Source organism: Coregonus lavaretus, assembly GCF_964263955.1.
Source record: "Coregonus lavaretus genome assembly, chromosome: 15".
Classification (NCBI taxonomy): domain Eukaryota; kingdom Metazoa; phylum Chordata; class Actinopteri; order Salmoniformes; family Salmonidae; genus Coregonus; species Coregonus lavaretus.
In genome coordinates this window covers 34,497,145-34,519,569 of record NC_140002.1, presented here as the reverse complement: position 1 = coordinate 34,519,569, position 22,425 = coordinate 34,497,145, and the positions used below count along the sequence as shown (strand labels likewise).

The 22,425-nt window shown below is 42.7% G+C and overlaps 1 protein-coding gene across 5 annotated transcripts in view; it reads left to right on the top strand.

Moving 5' to 3' along the window:
- The window catches only part of LOC311143225 (neuronal PAS domain-containing protein 2-like), a 59,208-nt gene that overhangs the window by 26,257 nt on the left and 10,526 nt on the right, over positions 1-22,425 (top strand). For 2 of the 5 annotated variants that reach the window (XM_084179034.1, XM_084179032.1), the window contains 13 exons: positions 1,155-1,309; positions 1,850-1,941; positions 3,635-3,724; positions 5,712-5,832; positions 11,361-11,474; positions 14,101-14,219; positions 18,305-18,387; positions 20,001-20,107; positions 20,436-20,583; positions 20,852-20,936; positions 21,256-21,385; positions 21,604-21,710; positions 21,818-21,898. In XM_084179034.1, coding sequence (XP_084035160.1) covers positions 1,155-1,309; positions 1,850-1,941; positions 3,635-3,724; positions 5,712-5,832; positions 11,361-11,474; positions 14,101-14,219; positions 18,305-18,387; positions 20,001-20,107; positions 20,436-20,583; positions 20,852-20,936; positions 21,256-21,385; positions 21,604-21,710; positions 21,818-21,898 — 1,432 coding nt within the window. Of the gene's footprint in view, positions 1-1,154; positions 1,310-1,849; positions 1,942-3,634; positions 3,725-5,711; positions 5,833-11,360; positions 11,475-14,100; positions 14,220-18,304; positions 18,388-20,000; positions 20,108-20,435; positions 20,584-20,851; positions 20,937-21,255; positions 21,386-21,600; positions 21,711-21,817; positions 21,899-22,425 lie in introns of all 5 variants that reach the window. The other 3 variants (XM_084179033.1, XM_084179031.1, XM_084179035.1) reach the window with 2 other exon arrangements.

Genomic DNA, 22,425 nt, shown 5'->3' with positions numbered 1-22,425 from the left:
GGGCTTCACAGGCAAGGATATTGCTGCTAGTAAGATTGCACCTAAATCAACCATTTATCGGATCATCAAGAACTTCAAGGAGAGAGGTTCAATTGTTGTGAAAAAGGCGTCAGGGCGCCCAAGAATGTCCAGCAAGCACCAGGACCGTCTCCTAAAGTTGATTCAGCTGCGGGATCGGGGCACCACCAGTGCAGAGCTTGCTCAGGAATGGCAGCAGGCAGGTGTGAGTGCATCTGCACGCACAGTGAGGCGAAGACTTTTGGAGGATGGCCTGGTGTCAAGAAGGGTAGCAAAGAAGCCACTTCTCTCCAGGAAAAACATCAGGGACAGACTGATATTCTGCAAAAGGTACAGGGATTGGACTGACTGCTAAGGACTGGGGTAAAGTCATTTTCTCTGATGAATCCCCTTTACGATTGTTTGGGGTATCCGGAAAACACCTTGTCCGGAGAAGACAAGGTGAGCGCTACCATCAGTCCTGTGTCATGCCAACAGTAAAGCATCCTGAGACCATTCATGTGTGGGGTTGCTTCTCAGCCAAGGGAGTGGGCTCACTCACAATTTTGCCTAAGAACACAGCCATGAATAAAGAATGGTATCAACACATCCTCCGAGAGCAACTTCTCCCAACCATCCAAGAACAGTTTGGTGACGAACAATGCCTTTTCCAGCATGATGGAGCACCTTGCCATAAGGCAAAAGTGATAATTAAGTGGCTCGGGGAACAAAACATCGACATTTTGGGTCCACGGCCAGGAAACTCCCCAGACCTTAATCCCATTGAGAACTTGTGGTCGATCCTCAAGAGGAGGGTGGACAAACAAAACCCCACAAATTCTGACAAACTCCAAGCATTGATTATGCAAGAATGGGCTGCCATCAGTCAGGATGTGGCCCAGAAGTTAATTGACAGCATGCCAGGGCGGATTGCAGAGGTCTTGAAAAAGAAGGGTCAACACTGCAAATATTGACTCTGCTTAAACTTAATGTAATTGTCAATAAAAGCCTTTGACACTTATGGAATGCTTGTAATTTTGTGAAGACCAATACTTGTCATTCTCAAAACTTTTGACCACGACTGTATATGGTCAATGTTCTGAAGTGTATATGGTCTGAAATGTAATCCTGTACATTTATCATCTTTTCTATTGAAGGGCATCTCGTAACAAATCAGAAAAGAAAAGAAGAGACCAATTCAATGTGCTCATCAAGGAGCTATGCACCATGTTGCAGGGCCAAGGCCATCCACGCAAGATGGACAAGTCCACCATACTGCAGAGAACTATCGACTTCCTGCAGAAACAGAAAGGTAGGAATGTGTAACGTAGTCGGCTGCGTCAGTCATCACGTTGACGTTGGCCTCCTGCTGACCTGTCGTATGTGTGTGTGTGCGTGTGGCACGTGCGTCCTGCCCTACATGCAGAACATCACTGCTCCCAGAAAGGTCGGGATGAGAAGGAAGGAACTAGGAGGGTGGAGGACATTAGCTGTCTAGTACTTGTTGGACAGGACAGAGAGAAAAGAGAGGACTACTCCACTTCCCTACCAAGCTTGGCCCAGACAGACAGAACCTCAACTCAGTCTCCTGTCAGAATCAACGTCACAGCTGTCAGTGTTTACGAGATAAACATTCCTGATATGGGATATTTCTTAACCTCTCTTTCTCTTCTGTTATGTGTCTCCTGTTTTTTCAGAGACAGCTTGACCACTCGGGTCTATTCAGAGATATTCATCAGGATCCTTCCACTACTAACCTATTTGGCAGCGATTGCCACGGGATGTGGATGTGTAGTGCTAACAGATCTATCTAACCCCTCTTCCTGGCCTTTCACTGTCTCCTCTGTTTCAGAAATCACAGCACAGACAGAGTCGTGTGAGATCCGGCAGGACTGGAAGCCTTCGTTCCTCAGTAATGAGGAGTTCACCCAGTTGATGCTGGAGGTAAAAATCAGCTCAGCTCCACGTTTATCTCCTCTGATATGAAATAAAGTCAAATGATATCCTTCACTACTACTGGTGATAGACCATGTCAACTGCGTTTATTTTCAGCAAACATGTGTAAATATTTGAACATAACAAGATTCATCAACTGAGACAAACTGAACAAGTTCCACAGACATGTGACTAACATAAATTTAATAATGTGTCCCTGAACAAAGGGGGGGGGGGTCAAAATCAAAAGTAACAGTCAGTATCTGGTGTGGCCACCAGCAAGTATTGCAGTGCATCTCCTCCTCATGGACTGCACCAGATTTGCCAGTTCTTGCTGTGAGATGTTACCCCACTCTTCCACCAAGGCACCTGCAAGTTCCCTGACATTTCTGGGGGGAATGGCCCTAGCCCTCACCCTCCGATCCAACAGGTCCCAGACGTGCTCAATGGGATTGAGATCCGGGCTCTTCGCTGGCCATGGCAGAACACTGACATTCCTGTCTTGCAGGAAATCACGCACAGAACGAGCAGTATGGCTGGTGGCATTGTCATGCTGGAGAGTCATGTCAGGATGAGCCTGCAGGAAGGGTACCACATGAGGGAGGAGGATGTCTTCCCTTTAACGCACAGCGTTGAGATTGCCTGCAATGACAACAAGCTCAGTCCGATGATGCTGTGACACACCACCCCAGACCGTGACGGACCCTCGACCTCCAAATCGATCCCGCTCCAGAGTACAGGCCTCGGTGTAACGCTCATTCCTCCGACGATAAACGCGAATCCGACCATCACCCCTGGGTGAGACAAAACCGCGACTCGTCAGTGAAGAGCACTTTTTGCCAGTCCTGTCTGGTCCAGCGACGGTGGGTTTGTATCCATAGGCAACGTTGTTGCCGGTGATGTCTGGTGAGGACATGCCTTACAACAGGCCTACAAGCCCTCAGTCCAGCCTCTCTCAGCCTATTGCGGACAGTCTGAACACTGATGGAGGGATTGTGCGTTCCTGGTGTAACTCAGGCAGTTGTTGTTGCCATCCTGTACCTGTCCTGCAGGTGGGATGTTCGGATGTACCGATCCTGTGTTGTTACACGTGGTCTGCCACTGCGAGGACGATCAGCTGTCCGTCCTGTCTCCCTGTAGCGCTGTCTTAGGAGTCTCACAGTACGGACATTGCAATTTATTGCCCTTGCCACATCTGCAGTCCTCATGCCTCCTTGCAGCATGCCTAAGGCACGTTCACGCATATGAGCAGGGACCCTGGGCATCTTTCTTTTGGTGTTTTTCAGAGTCAGTAGAAAGACCTCTTTAGTGTCCTAAGTTTTCATAAATGTGACCTTAATTGCCTACCGTCTGTAAGCTGTTAGTGTCTTAACGACCGTTCCACAGGTGCATGTTCATTAATTGTTTATGGTTCATTGAACAAGCATGGGAAACAGTGTTTAAACCCTTTACAAAGAAGATCTGTGAAGTTATTTGGTTTTTTACAAATTATCTTTGAAAGACAGGGTCCTGAAAAAGGGACGTTTCTTTTTTTGCTGAGTTTAGAATATGCTTTGTAAATGAAGGAATACTGTACTTTGACATCCTAATGAACCTCTGTAGGCCAGCACCAGCAGTACCCATGATGCACCTCTGAAACAAATATAACACACAATAATTATAGTAGCCGGCATAATAATAATGACTTTGTTTCCTTCCACAGGCTTTAGACGGTTTCCTCATAGCACTAACTACAGATGGAAACATTATATATGTGTCCGACAGTGCGTCTTCACTCATTGGCCATTTACCGGTAAGTGAGAGCCACGCTGATCTAGCTCATAATTGCATTATGTTTGATTCTTTTTAACTTAATATTCATGTATATACTTATGATCTCAATACACTCGTTCAAATCAATGTATGCTTTATTGCAATTTGGACACTGACACTACAGTATGGTATGTATAGTTGAAGTCTACATACACCTTAGCCAAATATGTTTAAACTCAGTTTTTCCACAATTCCTGACATTTAATCCTAGTAAAAATTCAGTTTTAGGTCAGTTAGGATCACCACTTTATTTTAAGAACGTGAAATGTCAGAATAATAGTAGAGAGAATGATTTATTTCATCACATTCCCAGTGGGTCAGACGTTTACATACACTCAATTTGTATTTGTTAGCATTGCCTTTAAATTGTTTAACTTGGGTCAAACGGTTCGGGTAGCCTTCCACAAGCTTCCCACAATAAGTTGGGTGAATTTTGGCCCATTCCTCCTGACAGAGCTGGTGTAACTGAGTCAGCTTTTTAGGCCTCCTTGCTCGCACACGCTTTTTTAGTTCTGCCCACAAATGTTCTATATGATTGAGGTCAGGGCTTTGTGATGGCCACTCCAATACCTTGACTTTGTTGTCCTTAAGCCATTTTGCCACAACTTTGGAAGTATGCTTGGGGTCATTGTCAATTTGGAAGACCCATTTGCGACCAAGCTTTAACTTCCTGACTGATGTCTTGAGATGTTGCTTCAATATATCCACATAATTTTCCTTCCTCATGATGCCATCTATTTTGTGAAGTGCACCAGTCCCTCCTGCAGCAAAGCACCCCCACAGCATGATGCTGCCACCCCCGTGCTTCACGGTTGGGATGGTGTTCTTCGGCTTGCAAGCAACCCCCTTTTTCCTCCAAACATAACGATGGTCATTATGGCCAAACAGTTCTATTTTTGTTTCATGTCGATATAGGACTCGTTTTACTGTGGATATAGATACTTTTGTACCTTTTTCCTCCAGCATCTTCACAAGGTCATTTGCTGTTGTTCTGGGATTGATTTGCACTTTTCGCACCAAAGTACGTTAATCTCTAGGAGACAGAACGCGTCTCCTTCCTGAGCGGTATGACGGCTGCGTGGTGCGTGGTCCCATGGTGTTTATACTTGCGTACTATTGTTTGTACAGATGAACGTGGTACCTTCAGGCGTTTGGAAATTGCTCCCAAGGATGAACCAGACTTGTGGAGGTCTACAATTTTTTTTCAGAGGTCTTGACTGATTTCTTTTGATTTTCCAATGATGTCAAGCAAAGAGGCACTGAGTTTGAAGGTAGGCCTTGAGATACATCCACAGGTACACCTCCAATCGACTCAAATGATGTCAATTAGCCTATCAGAAGCTTCTAAAGCCATGACATAATTTTCTGGAATTTTCCAAACTGCTTAAAGGCACAGTCAACTTAGTGTATGTAAACTTCTGACCCACTGGAATTGTGATACAGTGAATTATAAGTGTAATAATCTGTCTGTAAACAATTGTTGGAAAAATTACTTTTGTCATGCACAAAGTAGATAACCTAACCAACTTGCCAAAACTATAGTTTGTTAACAAGAAATTTGTGGAGTGGTTGAAAAACAAGTTTTAATGACTCCAACCTAAGTGTATGTAAACTTCCGACTTCAACTGTACCTGTATTTATATATGTTAGCCAGAAAGAGCCATTCTTCTGCAAAACTGGTGAAAAAATCTAAATAATTGCAAAAGAGGGCCATCGCATAAGATATGAATAGTCAAGGACTTGGAATTATAAGGTTCTATCTGCAAAATGTATAGTTATGGAGTATTATTCAAGTCCCAGTTTTGTGATGTCTTCCTCTTTCATGACTCAATAAGTACATCACCTTACATGCCTACAATATGAAGATTCACAATGCAATACCATACATTATAAAATGACTGTGATATAGGACATGTTCATGGACAATGATGGACCATAGACACTGACCTTTTATCCTTTTGTATCAGTCAGATATGGTGGACCAAAATATCTTGAACTTCCTCCCTGAGCGTGAGCATGGGGAGGTCTATAAGCTGCTATCATCCCACATGCTGATGACTGACCCCATCTCTGCTGACTTCCTGGACAGTGAGTATTTGTTCCTCCTTTTCACTGTCTCAGTACCACCCTTCTCAGTCCATCAGTACTGGGTCTACCTCCAGCCCTGTCTCCACCAGGAATGCTCAGTTTAGGAGATGGCTGTGTATTTTACAATAGTGTTGTTTGATGAGAAGTTTGCAATGTTCTTGCCTGTCTCAGAGTGTCTTGGACTCGTGGTGATGAGAAGTAATCTGTGATGTCTAATCAGAGAGTCCATCACCATATTAATTAGCTTTTGCATAAATATTATGGGTGACATTTAACAAACATTTACGCTATAATTATGTTGTTGTTCATCCACAGGTCTAAACTAGGGTAGCTGAATAAAAATGTGTACTGTTTTGTTTTTCTTATTGGCACTATGTTACAGAACAATTATTCAAGTCGGATATATCACTTATTTCATTAACGATATCCCCATGTCATGAATTATACATCAAAGCATGCAGTAGCCGAGCAGTCATGCCAAAGCCTCCAACACAAGCAGCGATTTTATTCCAGCAGTGGGGATAATTCTGTTTGACACGGTGTTAAGTCTCTCCTGTAGGCATCCATCCAGTTCTATTGTATTTACATGACTATTGCTACTGAGCTTTAGGAGTTCAAGCTGTACTGTACTGTTCGTCTGCTGATCAGTACAGTACAGTACTGTGTTTTAGGGACCACCTGCTGTAGACGTCTGACTGACGATATTTTCACACGATTCTACATGTAAAATCGGTGTGCACTCGGTATAGCAAATTACGGCCGGCACGCTGTTCAGAGGTGCTAAGTATTCTCGGCTAGAAAACGCTAATGGTGTGTTTGAGACCTTAAATATAGAGCAGGTTGCTGTTTATTGGATTTCTGGACAGTGTGGTCCTATGATGAGTTCTTTAGCTAATAATAGTAGCTAGCCTAGCAGCGTGGTTAGGAGTTTTAATCACTGTTATGGTAGCTTCAGTAATCCACAGGAGTGCTGCCTGTATCTAGGGCTCTAGACACTGACCTCAATCCCATGCTACAATTGTGCCCTTCTGAGAAAGAGACTGGTGTGGAATCGTCTAGGTTCTATGTTTAGAACTACAGGAATACAAAGCATAGACTGTATTCCTGTACCTACTGTGTCTGGAATAATCATCATCTCCTAGCCTCATTCACAACAGGCAATTCCTGCATTTATCTTTCATCTCCTTTCTTTCATGTAAAACAATACTGCTTCTCACGCTTAACAAACAGAATGCTTAGGAAGTCTGCAATTTTCTTTTGGTTAATGTGCTGCTGTTATTCTGTTGACGATTGCATTTGGTAATGTGTGTTGCTCTGAGTTGAGTGATCATCACTATTACATACATTATGTGCACTGCACTCCCACCTGAGGATAAAGGAGCTCTCGGGTACTTCTAGCTACTCTTAGATAAGTGAACTCAGATCCGTGAGTCGGAGCTTACAGTACCACAGAGGAAGCATTTGAGTTTAATTTGAATCCAGGTAGATATGTAACAATGGAGGGATGATATAAGTCTTGGTTTGATAAGGAATGTTTTCTCTCTCTCTCTCTCTCTCTCTCTCTCTCTCTCTCTCTCTCTCTCTCTCTCTCTCTCTCTCTCTCTCTCTCTCTCTCTCTCTCTCTCTCTCTCTCTCTCTATTTAAGGGGTTTTATTGGCATGGGAAACATATGTTTACATTGCCAAAGCAAGTGAAATAGATAATAAACAAAAGTGAAATAAAAAATGTACAGTAAACATTACACTCACAAAAGTTTCAAAAGAATTAAGACATTTGAAGTGTCATTATGTCTATATACAGTGTTGTAATGATGTGCAAATAGTTGAAGTACAGCTCTCTCTCTCTCATCTCATCAGTTTGAATGGCACAGGGCCACTGGTATTTTCAGCCTCCTGACAATGCTTTATTTTCAGTCTAATGAAGAGCAACACATTGGGTTTGGAGGCTTAATAAAACATTTATACAGTGAATCTCCTCAGTGTGTACAGTACATCTGAGCTAGTGCTCTGACATGACACACTAATTCAGTGGAGGCATTCTCTTGACCCAAGGTAACCCGTGTAAAGAGGAACCATGGACTCACTAGAAAATGACATGACTGTGGTCAGACATTCTGTGTGACTGTGACTTTGTGTCTGGATGAGGAGTATTTGGAACAGCTCAGTTTGTGAGAGAGTGTCGATGGCACAGTGACATACATACTCCCCCTCATCCTCTCCCCCGCTGGTCTCGTTCCCCTGCCAAGTAAAACCTCAGCTGTAGGAACAACACTGCTGAGCCGTCCCATGACAACTGAGACAAACGATGTTGGGTTGAATGCCATTCACTGGGAGCGGTGTGATTTCCAGCCATGAGAGAAAGGCCAAAATGTCTGACCTGTCAGCGGTTGTGAGGAGCAGAAGTTGTAATGGCAAAATAATGATTGTCATCATTATTTTCCCTGAGATTCACCAGCTCTGTCAGGGTTTCATCCAAGGCTCTCACATAAAATGTTAAACTATTTAGAAACAGAGTTTATCATGTTGCACCATGAAGACTACAAGATGATATACACTACATGACCAAAAGTATGTGGACACCTGCTCGTCGAACATCTCATTCCAAAATCGTGGGCATTAATATGGAGTTGGTCCCACCTTTGCTGCTATAACAGCCTCCACTCTTCTGGGAAGGCTTTCCACTAGATGTTGGAACATTTGCTACGGGGACTTGCTTCCATTCAGTCAACAGGGGCATTATTGAGGTCGGGCACTGATGTTGGGCGATTAGGCCTGGCTCTGCATTCCAATTCATCCCAAAGGTGTTCGATGGGGTTGAGGTCAGGGCTCTGTGCAGGCCAGTCAAGTTCTTCCACACCAATCTCGACAAACCATTTCTGTATGGACCTCGCTTTGTGCACGGGGGCATTGTCATGCTGCAACAGGAAAGGGCCTTCCCCAAACTGTTGTCACAAAGTTGGAAGCACAGAATCGTCTAGAATGTCATTGTATGCTGTAGCATTAAGATTTCTCTTCACTGGAACTAAGGGGCCTAGCCCCAACCATGAAAAACAGCCCATACCATTATTCCTCCTCCACCAAACTTTACAGTTGGCACTATGCATTGGGGCAGGTAGAGTTCTCCTGGCATCCGCCAAACCCAGATTCGTCCGCCAGATGGTGAAGCATGATTCATCACTCCAGAGAATGCATTTCCACTGCTCCAAAGTCCAATGGCGGCGTGCTTTACACCATTCCAGCCCATGCTTGGCAGTGCGCATGTTGATCTTAGGCTATAGAAGCTCCCGACGAACAGTTATTGTGCTGACGTTGCTTCAAGAGGCAGTTTGGAACTTGGTAGTGAGTGTTGCAACCGAGGACAGATGATTTTTACGCGCTTCAGCACTTGGTGGTCCTGTTCTGTGAGCTTGGGGGCCTACCACTTTGCGGCTTAGCCGTTGTTGCTCCTAGTCGTTTCCACTTCACAATAACAGCACTTACAGTTGACCGGGGCAGCTCTAGCAGAACAGAAATTTGACTAACTGACTTGTTGGAAAGATGGCGTCCTATGACGGTGCCACGTTTAAAGTCACTAAGCTCTTCAGTAAGGCCATTCTACTGCAAATGTTTGTCTATGGAGATTGCATGGCTGTGTCCTCGATTTTATACACCTGTCAGCAACGCGTGTAGCTGAAATAGTTGAATCCACTAATTTGAAGGGGTGTCCACATACCTTTGTATATACAGCTCTGGAAAAAATTAAGAGACCACTGCAAATCTTTCTTAAATCAGCATCTCTACATGTATGATAGCCATTCCATTCCAGTGTCTGTTGAATTCCAACACAGGCACACCTCATTCTACTGCATTAGGTACTGATTAGGTGATCACCTGAACCAAATGTTATTTAACGAGGAAAAGTATAAAAACCACTGCTGTGGTCATCACTATCCTCTTGCAATAGGACCAGCTGGATGGCAAAAACAGTGCTAATAGTACCTCAAAAGTAATATTAATCAAAAAATAACTATTGACCATGCCAAAAGAGTTGAAAAGGAAAGTTTTGAGTGAGGAAAAGAAGGGTTCAATTCTGGCTTTACTGGCAGAGGGATACAGTGAGCGTCAGGTTGCTTCCATCCTTAAAATTTCAAAGACGGCGGTTCATAAGAACAAGGTCAAGCAGCAGACATTGGGGACAACAAAGCTACAGACCGGCAGAGGGCGAAAACGACTCTCTACTGACAGGGATGACCGCCAACTCATTCGAATTTCACTCAACAACCGTAGTATGACATCAAGTGACCTACAAAAAGAATGGCAAACGGCAGTTGGGGTGAAGTGCACGGCGAGGACGGTTCGAAACAGGCTCCTAGGGGCAGGGCTGAAGTTGTGCAAAGCTAGAAAAAAGCCCTTCATCAATGAGAAGCAAAGAAGAGCCAGGCTGAGGTTTGCAAAAGACCATAAAGATTGGACCGTAGAGGACTGGAGTAAGGTAATCTTCTCTGATGAGTCCAATTTTCAGCTTTGCCCAACACCTGGTTGTCTAATGGTTAGACGGAGACCTGGAGAGGCCTACAAGCCACAGTGTCTTGCACCCACTGTGAAATTTGGTGGAGGATCGGTGATGATCTGGGGGTGCTTCAGCAAGGCTGGAATCGGGCAGATTTGTCTTTGTGAAGGATGCATGAATCAAGCCACGTACAAGGTTGTCCTGGAAGAAAACTTGCTTCCTTTTGCTCTGACATTGTTCCCCAACTCTGAGGATTGGTTTTTCCAGCAGGACAATGCGCCATGCCACACAGCCAGGTCAATCAAGGTGTGGATGAAGGACCACCAGATCAAGACCCTGTCATGGCCAGCCCAATCTCCAGACCTGAACCCCATTGAAAACTTCTGGAATGTGATCAAGAGGAAGATGGATGGTCACAAGCCATCAAGCAAAGCCGAGCTGCTTGAATTTTTGCGCCAGGAGTGGCATAAAGTCACCCAACATCAATGTGAAAGACTGGTGGAGAGCATGCCAAGACGCATGAAAGCTGTGATTGAAAATCAGGGTTATTCCACCAAATATTGATTTCTGAACTCTTCCTAAGTTAAAACATTAGTATTGTGTTGTTTAAAAATGAACATGAACTTATTTTCTTTGCATTATTCGAGGTCTGACAACACTGCATCTTTTTTGTTATTTTGACCAGTAAGTAATTTTCTGCAAATAAATGCTCTAAATGACAATATTTTTATTTGGAATTTGGGAGAAATGTTGTCAGTAGTTTATAGAATAAAACAAAATGTTTAATTTCACCCAAACACATACCTATAAATAGTAAATCCAGAGAAACTGATAATTTTGCAGTGGTCTCTTAATTTTTTCCAGAGCTGTATATATAGTGTATATAAAAAAGGAAGAGCCGATAGAGGATGTGTAAGTACAACCTGGTAATGGGTTATTTGCTGTGGCAGTAAATATTTTCTCAATGTATTTTTCTTTATGATGAGCATTGTGTTTTGTTGAAGAAACTCCAGCTAACTCCCATCTGCTCTTTTTTACAGGTAAGACACACATTGAGTTCTGTTGTCATTTAGCCAGAGGAAACATCCACCCAAAGGAACCGCCTACATATGAGTATGTGAAATTTGTCGGAGATTTCAAGTTTCATAACAATGGTGAGTGATTGATTATCATCTGTATTTTATGTGCCATTTCATCTTTAGCTACTGATTGAGCTCCAATTTGATAAAAATACAGTTAACTATCTAGTTATATTAATAAGGCCAACTTCTGCATTCAATTGAGTTTGGAATGAAGATTTGTGCCATAAACCAGATGTTATGTCATGAAAACTTACTCATGACATAAAACAGGCAGACAATCCAACAGGTTTTTAAACCGTTTCAGAACTGCATATCTCATTTTGGATCACTATTCAAATATCAGGCTAATTGACTGGAAAATGAGACGTTTGAGGAAATGTTTCCCTCTCCTATGAAATGACGCTCCGTACTGTTGGGTATTTCCATACTCTTTAAAGTGCGGGACTTCCAGTCGTTTGAATAGCATAATGCCATAGTAAGGTCACCAGAATGTGTGTTGAGATGGAACGGTTATGTAAAGTTATTTGGCACTCGTAGAATAACCCCACACAGCCAATCATAGATTTATTGTGTCTGATTTGCCATTACCCTCGACTCTTAGCTGGAGATCACTACTCCAGTCCTCAGGGGCCACAGTCCTGCTGATTTTTCCTTTCTCAAATTAGTGTGTGATTAAAGGGGCAAGTACAAAATCCCCAGCACACACTGCTGTGGCCGGGAAACACAGTTGACTTTGTTTCACAGCGCCTACTTCCTCTTGTAACAGATATACAGTGGGAGAAAAAAGTATTTAGTCAGCCACCAATTGTGCAAGTTCTCCCACTTAAAAAGATGAGAGAGGCCTGTAATTTTCATCATAGGTACACGTCAACTATGACAGACAAATTGAGATTTTTTTTCTCCAGAAAATCACATTGTAGGATTTTTAATGAATTTATTTGCAAATTATGGTGGAAAATAAGTATTTGGTCACCTACAAACAAGCAAGATTTCTGGCTCTCACAGACCTGTAACTTCTTCTTTAAGAGGCTCCTCTGTCCTCCACTCGTTACCTGTATTAATGGCACCTGTTTGAACTTGTTATCAGTATAAAAGACACCTGTCCACAACCTCAAACAGTCACACTCCAAACTCCACTATGGCCAAGACCAAAGAGCTGTTAAAGGACACCAGAAACAAAATTGTAGACCTGCACCAGGCTGGGAAGACTGAATCTGCAATAGGTAAGCAGCTTGGTTTGAAGAAATCAACTGTGGGAGCAATTATTAGGAAATGGAAGACATACAAGACCACTGATAATCTCCCTCGATCTGGGGCTCCACGTAAGATCTCACCCCGTGGGGTCAAAATGATCACAAGAACGGTGAGCAAAAATCCCAGAACCACACGGGGGGACCTAGTGAATGACCTGCAGAGAGCTGGGACCAAAGTAACAAAGCCTACCATCAGTAACACACTACGCCGCCAGGGACTCAAATCCTGCAGTGCCAGACGTGTCCCCCTGCTTAAGCCAGTACATGTCCAGGCCTGTCTGAAGTTTGCTAGAGTGCATTTGGATGATCCAGAAGAGGATTGGGAGAATGTCATATGATCAGATGAAACAAAAAATATAACTTTTTGGTAAAAACTCAACTCGTCGTGTTTGGAGGACAAAGAATGCTGAGTTGCATCCAAAGAACACCATACCTACTGTGAAGCATGGGGGTGGAAACATCATGCTTTGGGGCTGTTTCTCTGCAAAGGGACCAGGACGACTGATCCGTGTAAAGGAAAGAATGAATGGGCCCATGTATCGTGAGATTTTGAGTGAAAACCTCCTTCCATCAGCAAGGGCATTGAAGATGAAACGTGGCTGGGTCTTTCAGCATGACAATGATCCCAAACACACCGCCCGGGCAACGAAGGAGTGGCTTCGTAAGAAGCATTTCAAGGTCCTGGAGTGGCCTAGCCAGTCTCCAGATCTCAACCCCATAGAAAATCTTTGGAGGGAGTTGAAAGTCCGTGTTGCCCAGCGACAGCCCCAAAACATCACTGCTCTAGAGGAGATCTGCATGGAGGAATGGGCCAAAATACCAGCAACAGTGTGTGAAAACCTTGTGAAGACTTACAGAAAACGTTTGACCTGTGTCATTGCCAACAAAGGGTATATAACAAAGTATTGAGAAACTTTTTTTATTGACCAAATACTTATTTTCCACCATAATTTGCAAATAAATTCATTAAAAATCCTACAATGTGATTTTCTGGAAAAAAAATGCTCATTTTGTCTGTCATAGTTGACGTGTACCTATGATGAAAATTACAGGCCTCTCTCATCTTTTTAAGTGGGAGAACTTGCACGATTGGTGGCTGACTAAATACTTTTTTCCCCCACTGTACCTGTGTGGGGTTGATGATAATATATTATAATATAATATAATAATATGCCATTTAGCAGACGCTTTTATCCAAAGCGACTTACAGTCATGTGTGCATACATTTTTACGTATGGGTGGTCCCGGGGATCGAACCCACTACCCTGGCGTTACAAGCGCCATGCTCTACCAATTGAGCTACAATTAATCACCCATAGTGTCTATAATATACTGTTGTAATGCACCTAATGGATTGTAGTTGTTTATTCATATTTGCTATTCCTACATCATCCTCTGGTGAGGTATTTAGAGTGACTGTTGTTTCTGTTGTTTCTGACTCACAGTGCCTACATCCTCTTGTAACGGGTTTGAGTTGACATTACCAAGAACCCTGCCGTCGTCGCTGGAAGAGCAGGTCTGCCTTGTTGCCACTGTACGATTAGTCACTCCACAGTTTTTAAAGGTAAGATCATGTTTCTTTTGCTAAATCTTTCCTGATTCCATTTGAGGACATACAAATGGTTTATGTTTGTGGATATTACGTGTAAAGAACGGTGGAAAGGTGTTGAAGAGGGAGCAGAAAATAGTACATTTAGAAAATCCTTGTAAGGCCTGTTTTAGAGGTTTTTGCATTGTGAATCTTCATATTGTAGGCATATGAGGTGATTATTATTATTATTATTATTATAAGGTACTTATTGAGTCATGAAAGACATCACAAAACTGGGACTTGAATAATACTCCATAACTATACATTTTGCAGATAGAACCTTATAATTCCAAGTCCTTGACTATTCATATCTTATGCGATGGCCCTCTTTTGCAATTATTTAGATTTTTTCACCAGTTTTGCAGAAGAATGGCTCTTTCTGGCTAACATATATAAATACAGGTACAGTTGAAGTCGGAAGTTTACATGCACTTAGGTTGGAGTCATTAAAACTCGTTTTTCAACCACTCCACAAATGTCTTGTTAACAAACTATAGTTTTGGCAAGTCGGTTAGGACATCTACTTTGTGCATGACACAAGTAATTTTTCCAACAATTGTTTACAGACAGATTATTACACTTATAATTCACTGTATCACAATTCCAGTGGGTCAGAAGTTTACATACACTAAGTTGACTGTGCCTTTTAAACAGCTTGGAAAATTCCAGAAAATGATGTCATGGCTTTAGAAGCTTCTGATAGGCTAATTGACATCATTTGAGTCAATTGGAGGTGTACCTATGGATGTATTTCAAGGCCTACCTTGAAACTCAGTGCCTCTTTGCTTGACATCATGGGAAAAGCAAAATAAATCAGCCAAGACCTCAGAAAACAAATTGTAGACCTCCACACGTCTGATTCATCCTTGGGAGCAATTTCCAAATGCCTGAAGGTACCACGTTCATCTGTACAAACAATAGTACGCAAGTATAAACACCATGGGACCACGCAGCTGTCATACCGCTCAGGAAGGAGACGCGTTCTGTCTCCTAGAGATGAATGTACTTTGGTGCGAAAAGTGCAAATCAATCCCGAACAACAGCAAAGGATCTTGTGAAGAGGCTGGAGGAAACAGGTACAAAGGTTTTTTAATTTTTAATTTTTTTATTTCACCTTTATTTAACCAGGTAAGCCAGTTGAGAACAAGTTCTCATTTACAACTGCGACCTGGCCAAGATAAAGCAAAGCAGTGCGATTAAAAACAACAACACAGAGTTACATATGGGGTAAAACAAAACATAAAGTCAAAAATACAACAGAAAATATATATACAGTGTGTGCAAATGTAGCAAGTTATGGAGGTAAGGCAATAAATAGGCTATAGTGCAAAATAATTACAATTAGTATTAACACTGGAATGATAGATGTGCAAGAGATGATGTGCAAATAGAGATACTGGGGTGCAAATGAGCAAAATAAATAACAATATGGGGATGAGGTAGTTGGGTGGGCTAATTTCAGATGGGCTGTGTACAGGTGCAGTGATCGGTAAGGTGCTCTGACAACTGATGCTTAAAGTTAGTGAGGGAGATAAGAGTCTCCAGCTTCAGAGATTTTTGCAATTCGTTCCAGTCATTGGCAGCAGAGAACTGGACGGAATAGCGGCCAAAGGAGGTGTTGGCTTTGGGGATGACCAGTGAGATATACTTGCTGGAGCGCAGACTACGGGTGGGTGCTGCTATGGTGACCAATGAGCTAAGATAAGGCGGGATTTGCCTAGCAGTGATTTATAGATGGCCTGGAGCCAGTGGGTTTGGCGATGAATATGTAGTAAGGACCAGCCAACAAGAGCGTACAGGTCACAGTGGTGGGTAGTATATGGGGCTTTGGTGACAAAACGGATGGGACTGTGATAGACTACATCCAATTTGCTGAGTAGAGTGTTGGAGGCTATTTTGTAAATGACATCGCCGAAGTCAAGGATCGGTAGGATAGTCAGTTTTACGAGGGCATGTTTGGCAGCATGAGTGAAGGAGGCTTTGTTGCGAAATAGGAAGCCAATTCTAGATTTAGCTTTGGATTGGAGATTCTTAATGTGAGTCTGGAAGGAGAGTTTACAGTCTAACCAGACACCTAGGTATTTGTAGTTGTCCACATACTCTAGGTCAGACCCGTCGAGAGTAGTGATTCTAGTCGGGTGGGCGGGTGCCAGCAGCGTTCGATTGAAGAGCATGCATTTAGTTTTACTAGTGTTTAAGAGCAGTTGGAGGCTACTGAAGGAGTGTTGTATGGCATTGAAGCTCGGTATCTATATCCACAGTAAAACGAGTCCTATATCGACATAACCTGAAAGGCCGCTCAGCAAGGAAGAAGCCACTGCTCCAAAACCGCCATAAAAAAGCCAGACTACGGTTTGCAACTGCACATGGGGACAAAGATCGTACTTTTTGGAGAAATGTCCTCTGGTATGATGAAACAAAAATAGAACTGTTTGCCCATAATGACCATTGTTATGTTTGGAGGAAAAAGGGGGTTGCTTGCAAGCCGAAGAACACCATCCCAACTGTGAAGCACGGGGGTGGCAGCATCATGCTGTGGGGTTGCTTTGCTGCAGGAAGGACTGGTGCACTTCACAATATAGATGGCATCATGAGGAAGGAAAATTATGTGGCTATATTGAAGCAACATCTCAAGACATCAGTCAGGAAGTTAAAGCTTGGTCTCAAATGGGTCTTCCAAATGGACAATGACCCCAAGCATACTTCCAAAGTTGTGCCAAAATGGCTTAAAAACAACAAAGTCAAGGTATTGGAGTGGCCATTACAAAACCCTGACCTCAATCCTATAGAAAATGTGTGGGAAGAACTGAAAAAGCATGTGCGAGCAAGGAGGCCTACAAACCTGACTCAGTTACACCAGCTCTGTCAGGAGGAATGGGCCAAAATTCCCCCAACTTATTGTGGGAAGCTTGTGGAAGGCTACCCGAAACGTTTGACCCAAGTTAAACAATTTAAAGGCAATGCTACCAAATACTAATTGAGTGTATGTGAACTTCTGACCCACTGGGAATTTGATGAAAGAAATAAAAGCTTAAATAAATCATTCTCTCTACTATTATTCTGACATTTCACATTCTTAAAATAAAGTGCTGATCCTAACTGACCTAATACAGGGAATTTTTGCTAGGATTAAATGTCAGGAATTGTGGAAAAACTGAGTTTAAATGTATTTGGCTAAGGTGTATGTAAACTTCCAACTTTATTTTTTAATTTTTTTTATTTAACCTTTATTTAACTAGGCAAGTCAGTTAAGAACAAATTATTATTTACAATGACGGCCTACACCGGCCAAACCCGGACGACACTGGGCCAATTGTGCGCCACCCTATGGGACTCCCAATCACGGCCGGTTGTGATACAGCCTGGAATCGAACCAGGGGGTCTGTAATGACGCCTCAAACACTGAGATGCAGTGCCTTAGACCGCTGCACCACTCTGTACCTTGGAGCATGTTTAAGGCCCATTGGAGAGGCATTGCTGTTTTCTCTTATATCATTATATATATCAATACGAAACTTTCCCATAGAAGGAGTATTTCACAAAAAATACAAACTTTGCACATTTCATGGATATCTAGCAAGTAGTTTGCTTACTATGGGCATCAGAGACCTGACAAATATTTAAGTTTACTCATATAGAGGTAAGCTTTAGCAATGTTCCTAGTTATCCATAGGATATAGTGTATTTGTCATTTTAGTGAACTATTGCTTTAACAAATATATGGTGAACATGAATTCATGTACTTGAAAATGTGGTTTGAAGAAAGGGTATTCTCTTCATTTATAAATGACTTTACTTTTCTATGAAATAACCTTTTTACTCAACCCAGATCCACTTTTGAGAAAAACAATGTTACAATTACAACCCCCTCTCCTAAAAAAACACATTTACAAATGTCCCAGGATTTTGATACTCTGTACTATTACCTTTAAGGGGAGATCTAGACTCTTTGCAGACAGAACCTTATATAATTCCAAGGTCAGAATAGATTTTATAGGATTTAAGGACTGGTTATCTAGTGCTTTGTCTTAAATTGTATTTTTTGTTTCTTTGACCAGGATTTGTGTAATGTGGAAGATCCCTGTGATGAATTTACCTCCAGACACAGCCTTGAATGGAAGTTCCTGTACTTAGATCACAGGTAAGAGGAGCTGAGAAACATTCATATCTTGTCTTCCATCTGTTATCTGTCTTTAATTGGATATGTTTCATAGCCTGATGGAAAGCTACACTATCATCGATGCCCATCAACTGACATCCTCTGAGCTGCACATCTTTAGCACTACAGGAACACATAGATTTAAGAGGACAACTGCTGTTCTCTCCTGTCCCTATGTTGGCATTTACATGATATTGTTGTTTGTAAACTCTGTTAACTGGTGTGTCATACTGCCCCGCTGTGTGTCCCTTGGTTACGTGCCATCTGATTGGTTTTGGGTGATCAGGCTCAGTGATCAGCAGACTGCTGCTAGTAGTGTGACTGACTGATTGTGCTAGTTTCCACTGTGTGGCCAGGCCTCCTCACCCAGTAAGGCCTTTAAACCTGCTGCCCTGGATAGTGAGCCACAAGATTAGTCTGCAATGCCAAGTGATAAAGGCCCAGTGAGGCTCAGCCCAGACTGCTACATTCTATCATTCATGACACCAGCGCTGCAGTATCAAATCACATCCATTAACATTTGTTTTTGCCACATTTATTCTATTACAAACATGTTACATTTGACATTTTAGTCATTTAGCAGACGCTCTTATCCAGAGCGATTTACAGTTAGTGAGTGCATAATTGTTTTTCATACTGGTCCCCCGTGGGAAACGAACCCACAACCCTGGCGTTGCAAACGCCATGCTCTACCAACTGAGCTACACGGGACTATACGTTAATGCATACTTTTAAATTATATTATGTGAGCCAAACATAAAATAAAAAATAGATTTAAACATTTTCCTTAAAGTATAACTTTTTTGAAAGTTATAATGTTACTGTCCCCACTACAACAACAAAAACACTTAAATACATGTAATTTTGTCCCTGAAACATTTAATTGAAATACTGTAGAATTCCATTCATTCCTATGGAGGACTGCTGCTTCTGAGGAGTGCCAATATGGCCGACAGGTGGCTTCAAAGCCTCTCATTGGCCAATACATAGCATCAGCAATCCAGGGTTTATATATTATTGGGTAAAACCAGGGGAGGAAATTGTACGTCCTGTCCTCTGCTGAACTATAATTGGACATTCACAGCTTCTTGCCAAACTACTGTGCTCTGCGCTGGGTTACAAGAATGGCTGCCTCCATAATGTGACCTGCATGCCATTCTGAATTTGGATTATGGGGGCCTAGGCTAAGTGGATTTAACTGAGCATTGATGAATGAAATGCATCAAGTGAGCCAAAATCATGTCATAATCATAGCTGTGATTATACCGCATGAGAAACGTCACACTCGCTCAGCCCTAACCAATTTAGAGGTGATATTCTGTCAATGTGTCATATCAGTATGCATAAGATGAGGTTCTATTGCCCTGTGTGCTTGAGACAATACAGACTTGTTAGGTTTATTTAATCGTAATGTTTATGTATTTTTCAATGTACTTGTCAAGGTAGTTATGGAATTATCAATCAAGTTATACTCTCCAGGCTATAAAATGGTACATTCCGACAAAATAAATACTGTAGTTATTGTCCCTGTTTAACCAGTCTGTTGTTGTCATAAAACATAGTTGTTTAATATCTTGATTATTCTCTCTTTCCAGAGCTTCACCAATCATCGGCTACTTGCCCTTTGAAGTTCTTGGGACTTCTGGCTATGATTACTATCATGTGGATGACTTGGAGCTAATAGCGCAGTGTCATAAGCAATGTAAGCAACTCTCTCCACTTTCTACTCTCTCTCTTTCACCTCCCCCTCTCCTACCCTCTCTCGCCCTGCCTCACTACCACAGGATCCAGGCAACCATTTCACAAAAATAGGTCATCCCGCTGTAGTTACATTTCTATTTCCACTTCACCAAAGTGCATAAAAAGCCTGGAACAATGAGGCTGCTTAGAGTTTTTCACCCCTGCCCTGATGTTTTAGGATGACGCAAACATCTCCTACCTTGTACACTGTGAACTAGGGCAGTGTGGTGTAGTGGTTTGTATATGCCTGACTGCTGAAAATATCCCTCTGTGTTGTGTTGTCTTCACAGTAATGCAGTTTGGGAAGGGTAAATCCTGCTACTATCGGTTTCTGACCAAGGGTCAGCAGTGGATCTGGCTCCAGACACACTACTACATTACATACCACCAGTGGAACTCCAAGCCAGAGTTCATAGTGTGCACTCACACAGTCGTCAGGTAAACCTAATTCCTCTGTCTCTCTCTGTCATGTTTGGTACAGTATACTCTGACGCCCCATGAGGGTGAGAAAGTTATCACCTCCCTATAGTTCATCAAGATCAGTCTAGTGTAGAGCTATTGAACCTTATCTACTGCATTAGGGGTCTGTGGTATCTGTCTGTCATTTGATATTGTAAATTGAGGATGAATATGATGGGAAAGCTTGATTTATGGGCAGATCATTTGACATTTGATCTTTCTATTGCACTCTTTCACGGACTTGTAGTTATGCGGAGGTGCGAGCGGAGAGGAGGAGAGAGTTTGGCTTGGAGGAGACATCACCTGAGATGGCCACTTCATCATCCATAAAGGTATGAAGAAGAGACTCTGGGATCAAATATAAATAATGAGTCATAAAGAATGTTACAATAACATACAGTATTCAAATTTCATAATGCATAGCCATTTTACCAAGTCGAGTTCCAATTGTAGGAATCATGTACAGTAGTGCTTTACTTCCCACTCCTATGTCAGTGTTCAGAACTGAATGGGATGGTGAATTGCCATGCAAATACGGCGCTATCCAGTGTCAGGCATTGTTGTGTGAATTCTGGGGTAAAAGCAGATGTGTCCCAGATCTTGTTATTGGTTCTGTCAGTACTTAATGCTCCTCTATCCTGTGTGTTCGAGGCTCAGGAGGTGTACCTGGACATCTGTCCCATTCTGGACCCCCCTGGACTGGACAGGATGAGCGGGGCACGCTCAGTGTCCTCCCACAGCTCCCGGAAGTCCTCCCACACGACCCTGTCTGACTCAGCATGTGAGTCCCCCTGCTGCTCTCTTTGTCCAGATAACCCAAATACCCCATACTGAATCAGTCCGTTCCGACTTGAACCCTGTACCATACAACACCACTCTCACCCTAATCCAAACTCTGCACCACAACACACTTACTTAATGTATACTATTTATTTAGATGGTTAATTATGAAGTATGCTTAACCTTCTATGGTACCTATTGATACATTTTTCCCAGCAGCCAACTCGTCTTTGCGGTACACAGATGCTTGCACACCATCACGGCAGTCAGCATCCATCGCTGGGACAGAGGAGAATTCGGCCAGACTCGCACCCAGTAGTGCAAAGGTCAGTTCACCTCATTATGAACTAGCCGGTGGAAAAACCAACATTAGCCCGGCAGTAGCTTCCTGCTCAACTCCCTGTCTCTGTTTTTGTTGTCCTTCTCCTTGTAGACTTTGGGGCTAAACTCTTTTGACCTCCTTCCCCAACTGAGCATCCCTCTTTCTCCTACCTGCAGCCAGCACTCCGCAATGGTGGGTGTTTAGTCTTCCTCTCTCCTGTCTGTCACCTGCCTGCAACAATTTCAAAGATTTTACTCAGTTACTATAGTTCCTACAAGGAAATCCGTCAATTGAAATAAATTCAGTAGGCCCTAATCTATGGATTTCACATGACTGGGAATACAGATATGCATCTGTTGGTCACAGATACCTTGAAAAAAAGGTAGGGGTGTGGATCAGAAAACCAGTCAGTATCTGGTGTGACCACCATTTGCCTCATGCAGCGTGACATCTCCTTCGCATAGAGTTGATCAGGCAGTTGATTGTGGCCTGTGGAATGTTGTCCCACTCCTCTTCAATGGCTGTGCGAAGTTCTTGGATATTGGCGGGAACTGGAACACGCTATCGTACACGTCGATCCAGAGCATCCCAAACATGCTCAATGGGTGACATGTCTGGTGAGTATGCAGGCCATGGAAGAACTGGGACATTTTCAGCTTCCAGGAATTGTGTACAGATCCTTGCAACATGGGGCCTTGCATTATCATGCTGAAACATGA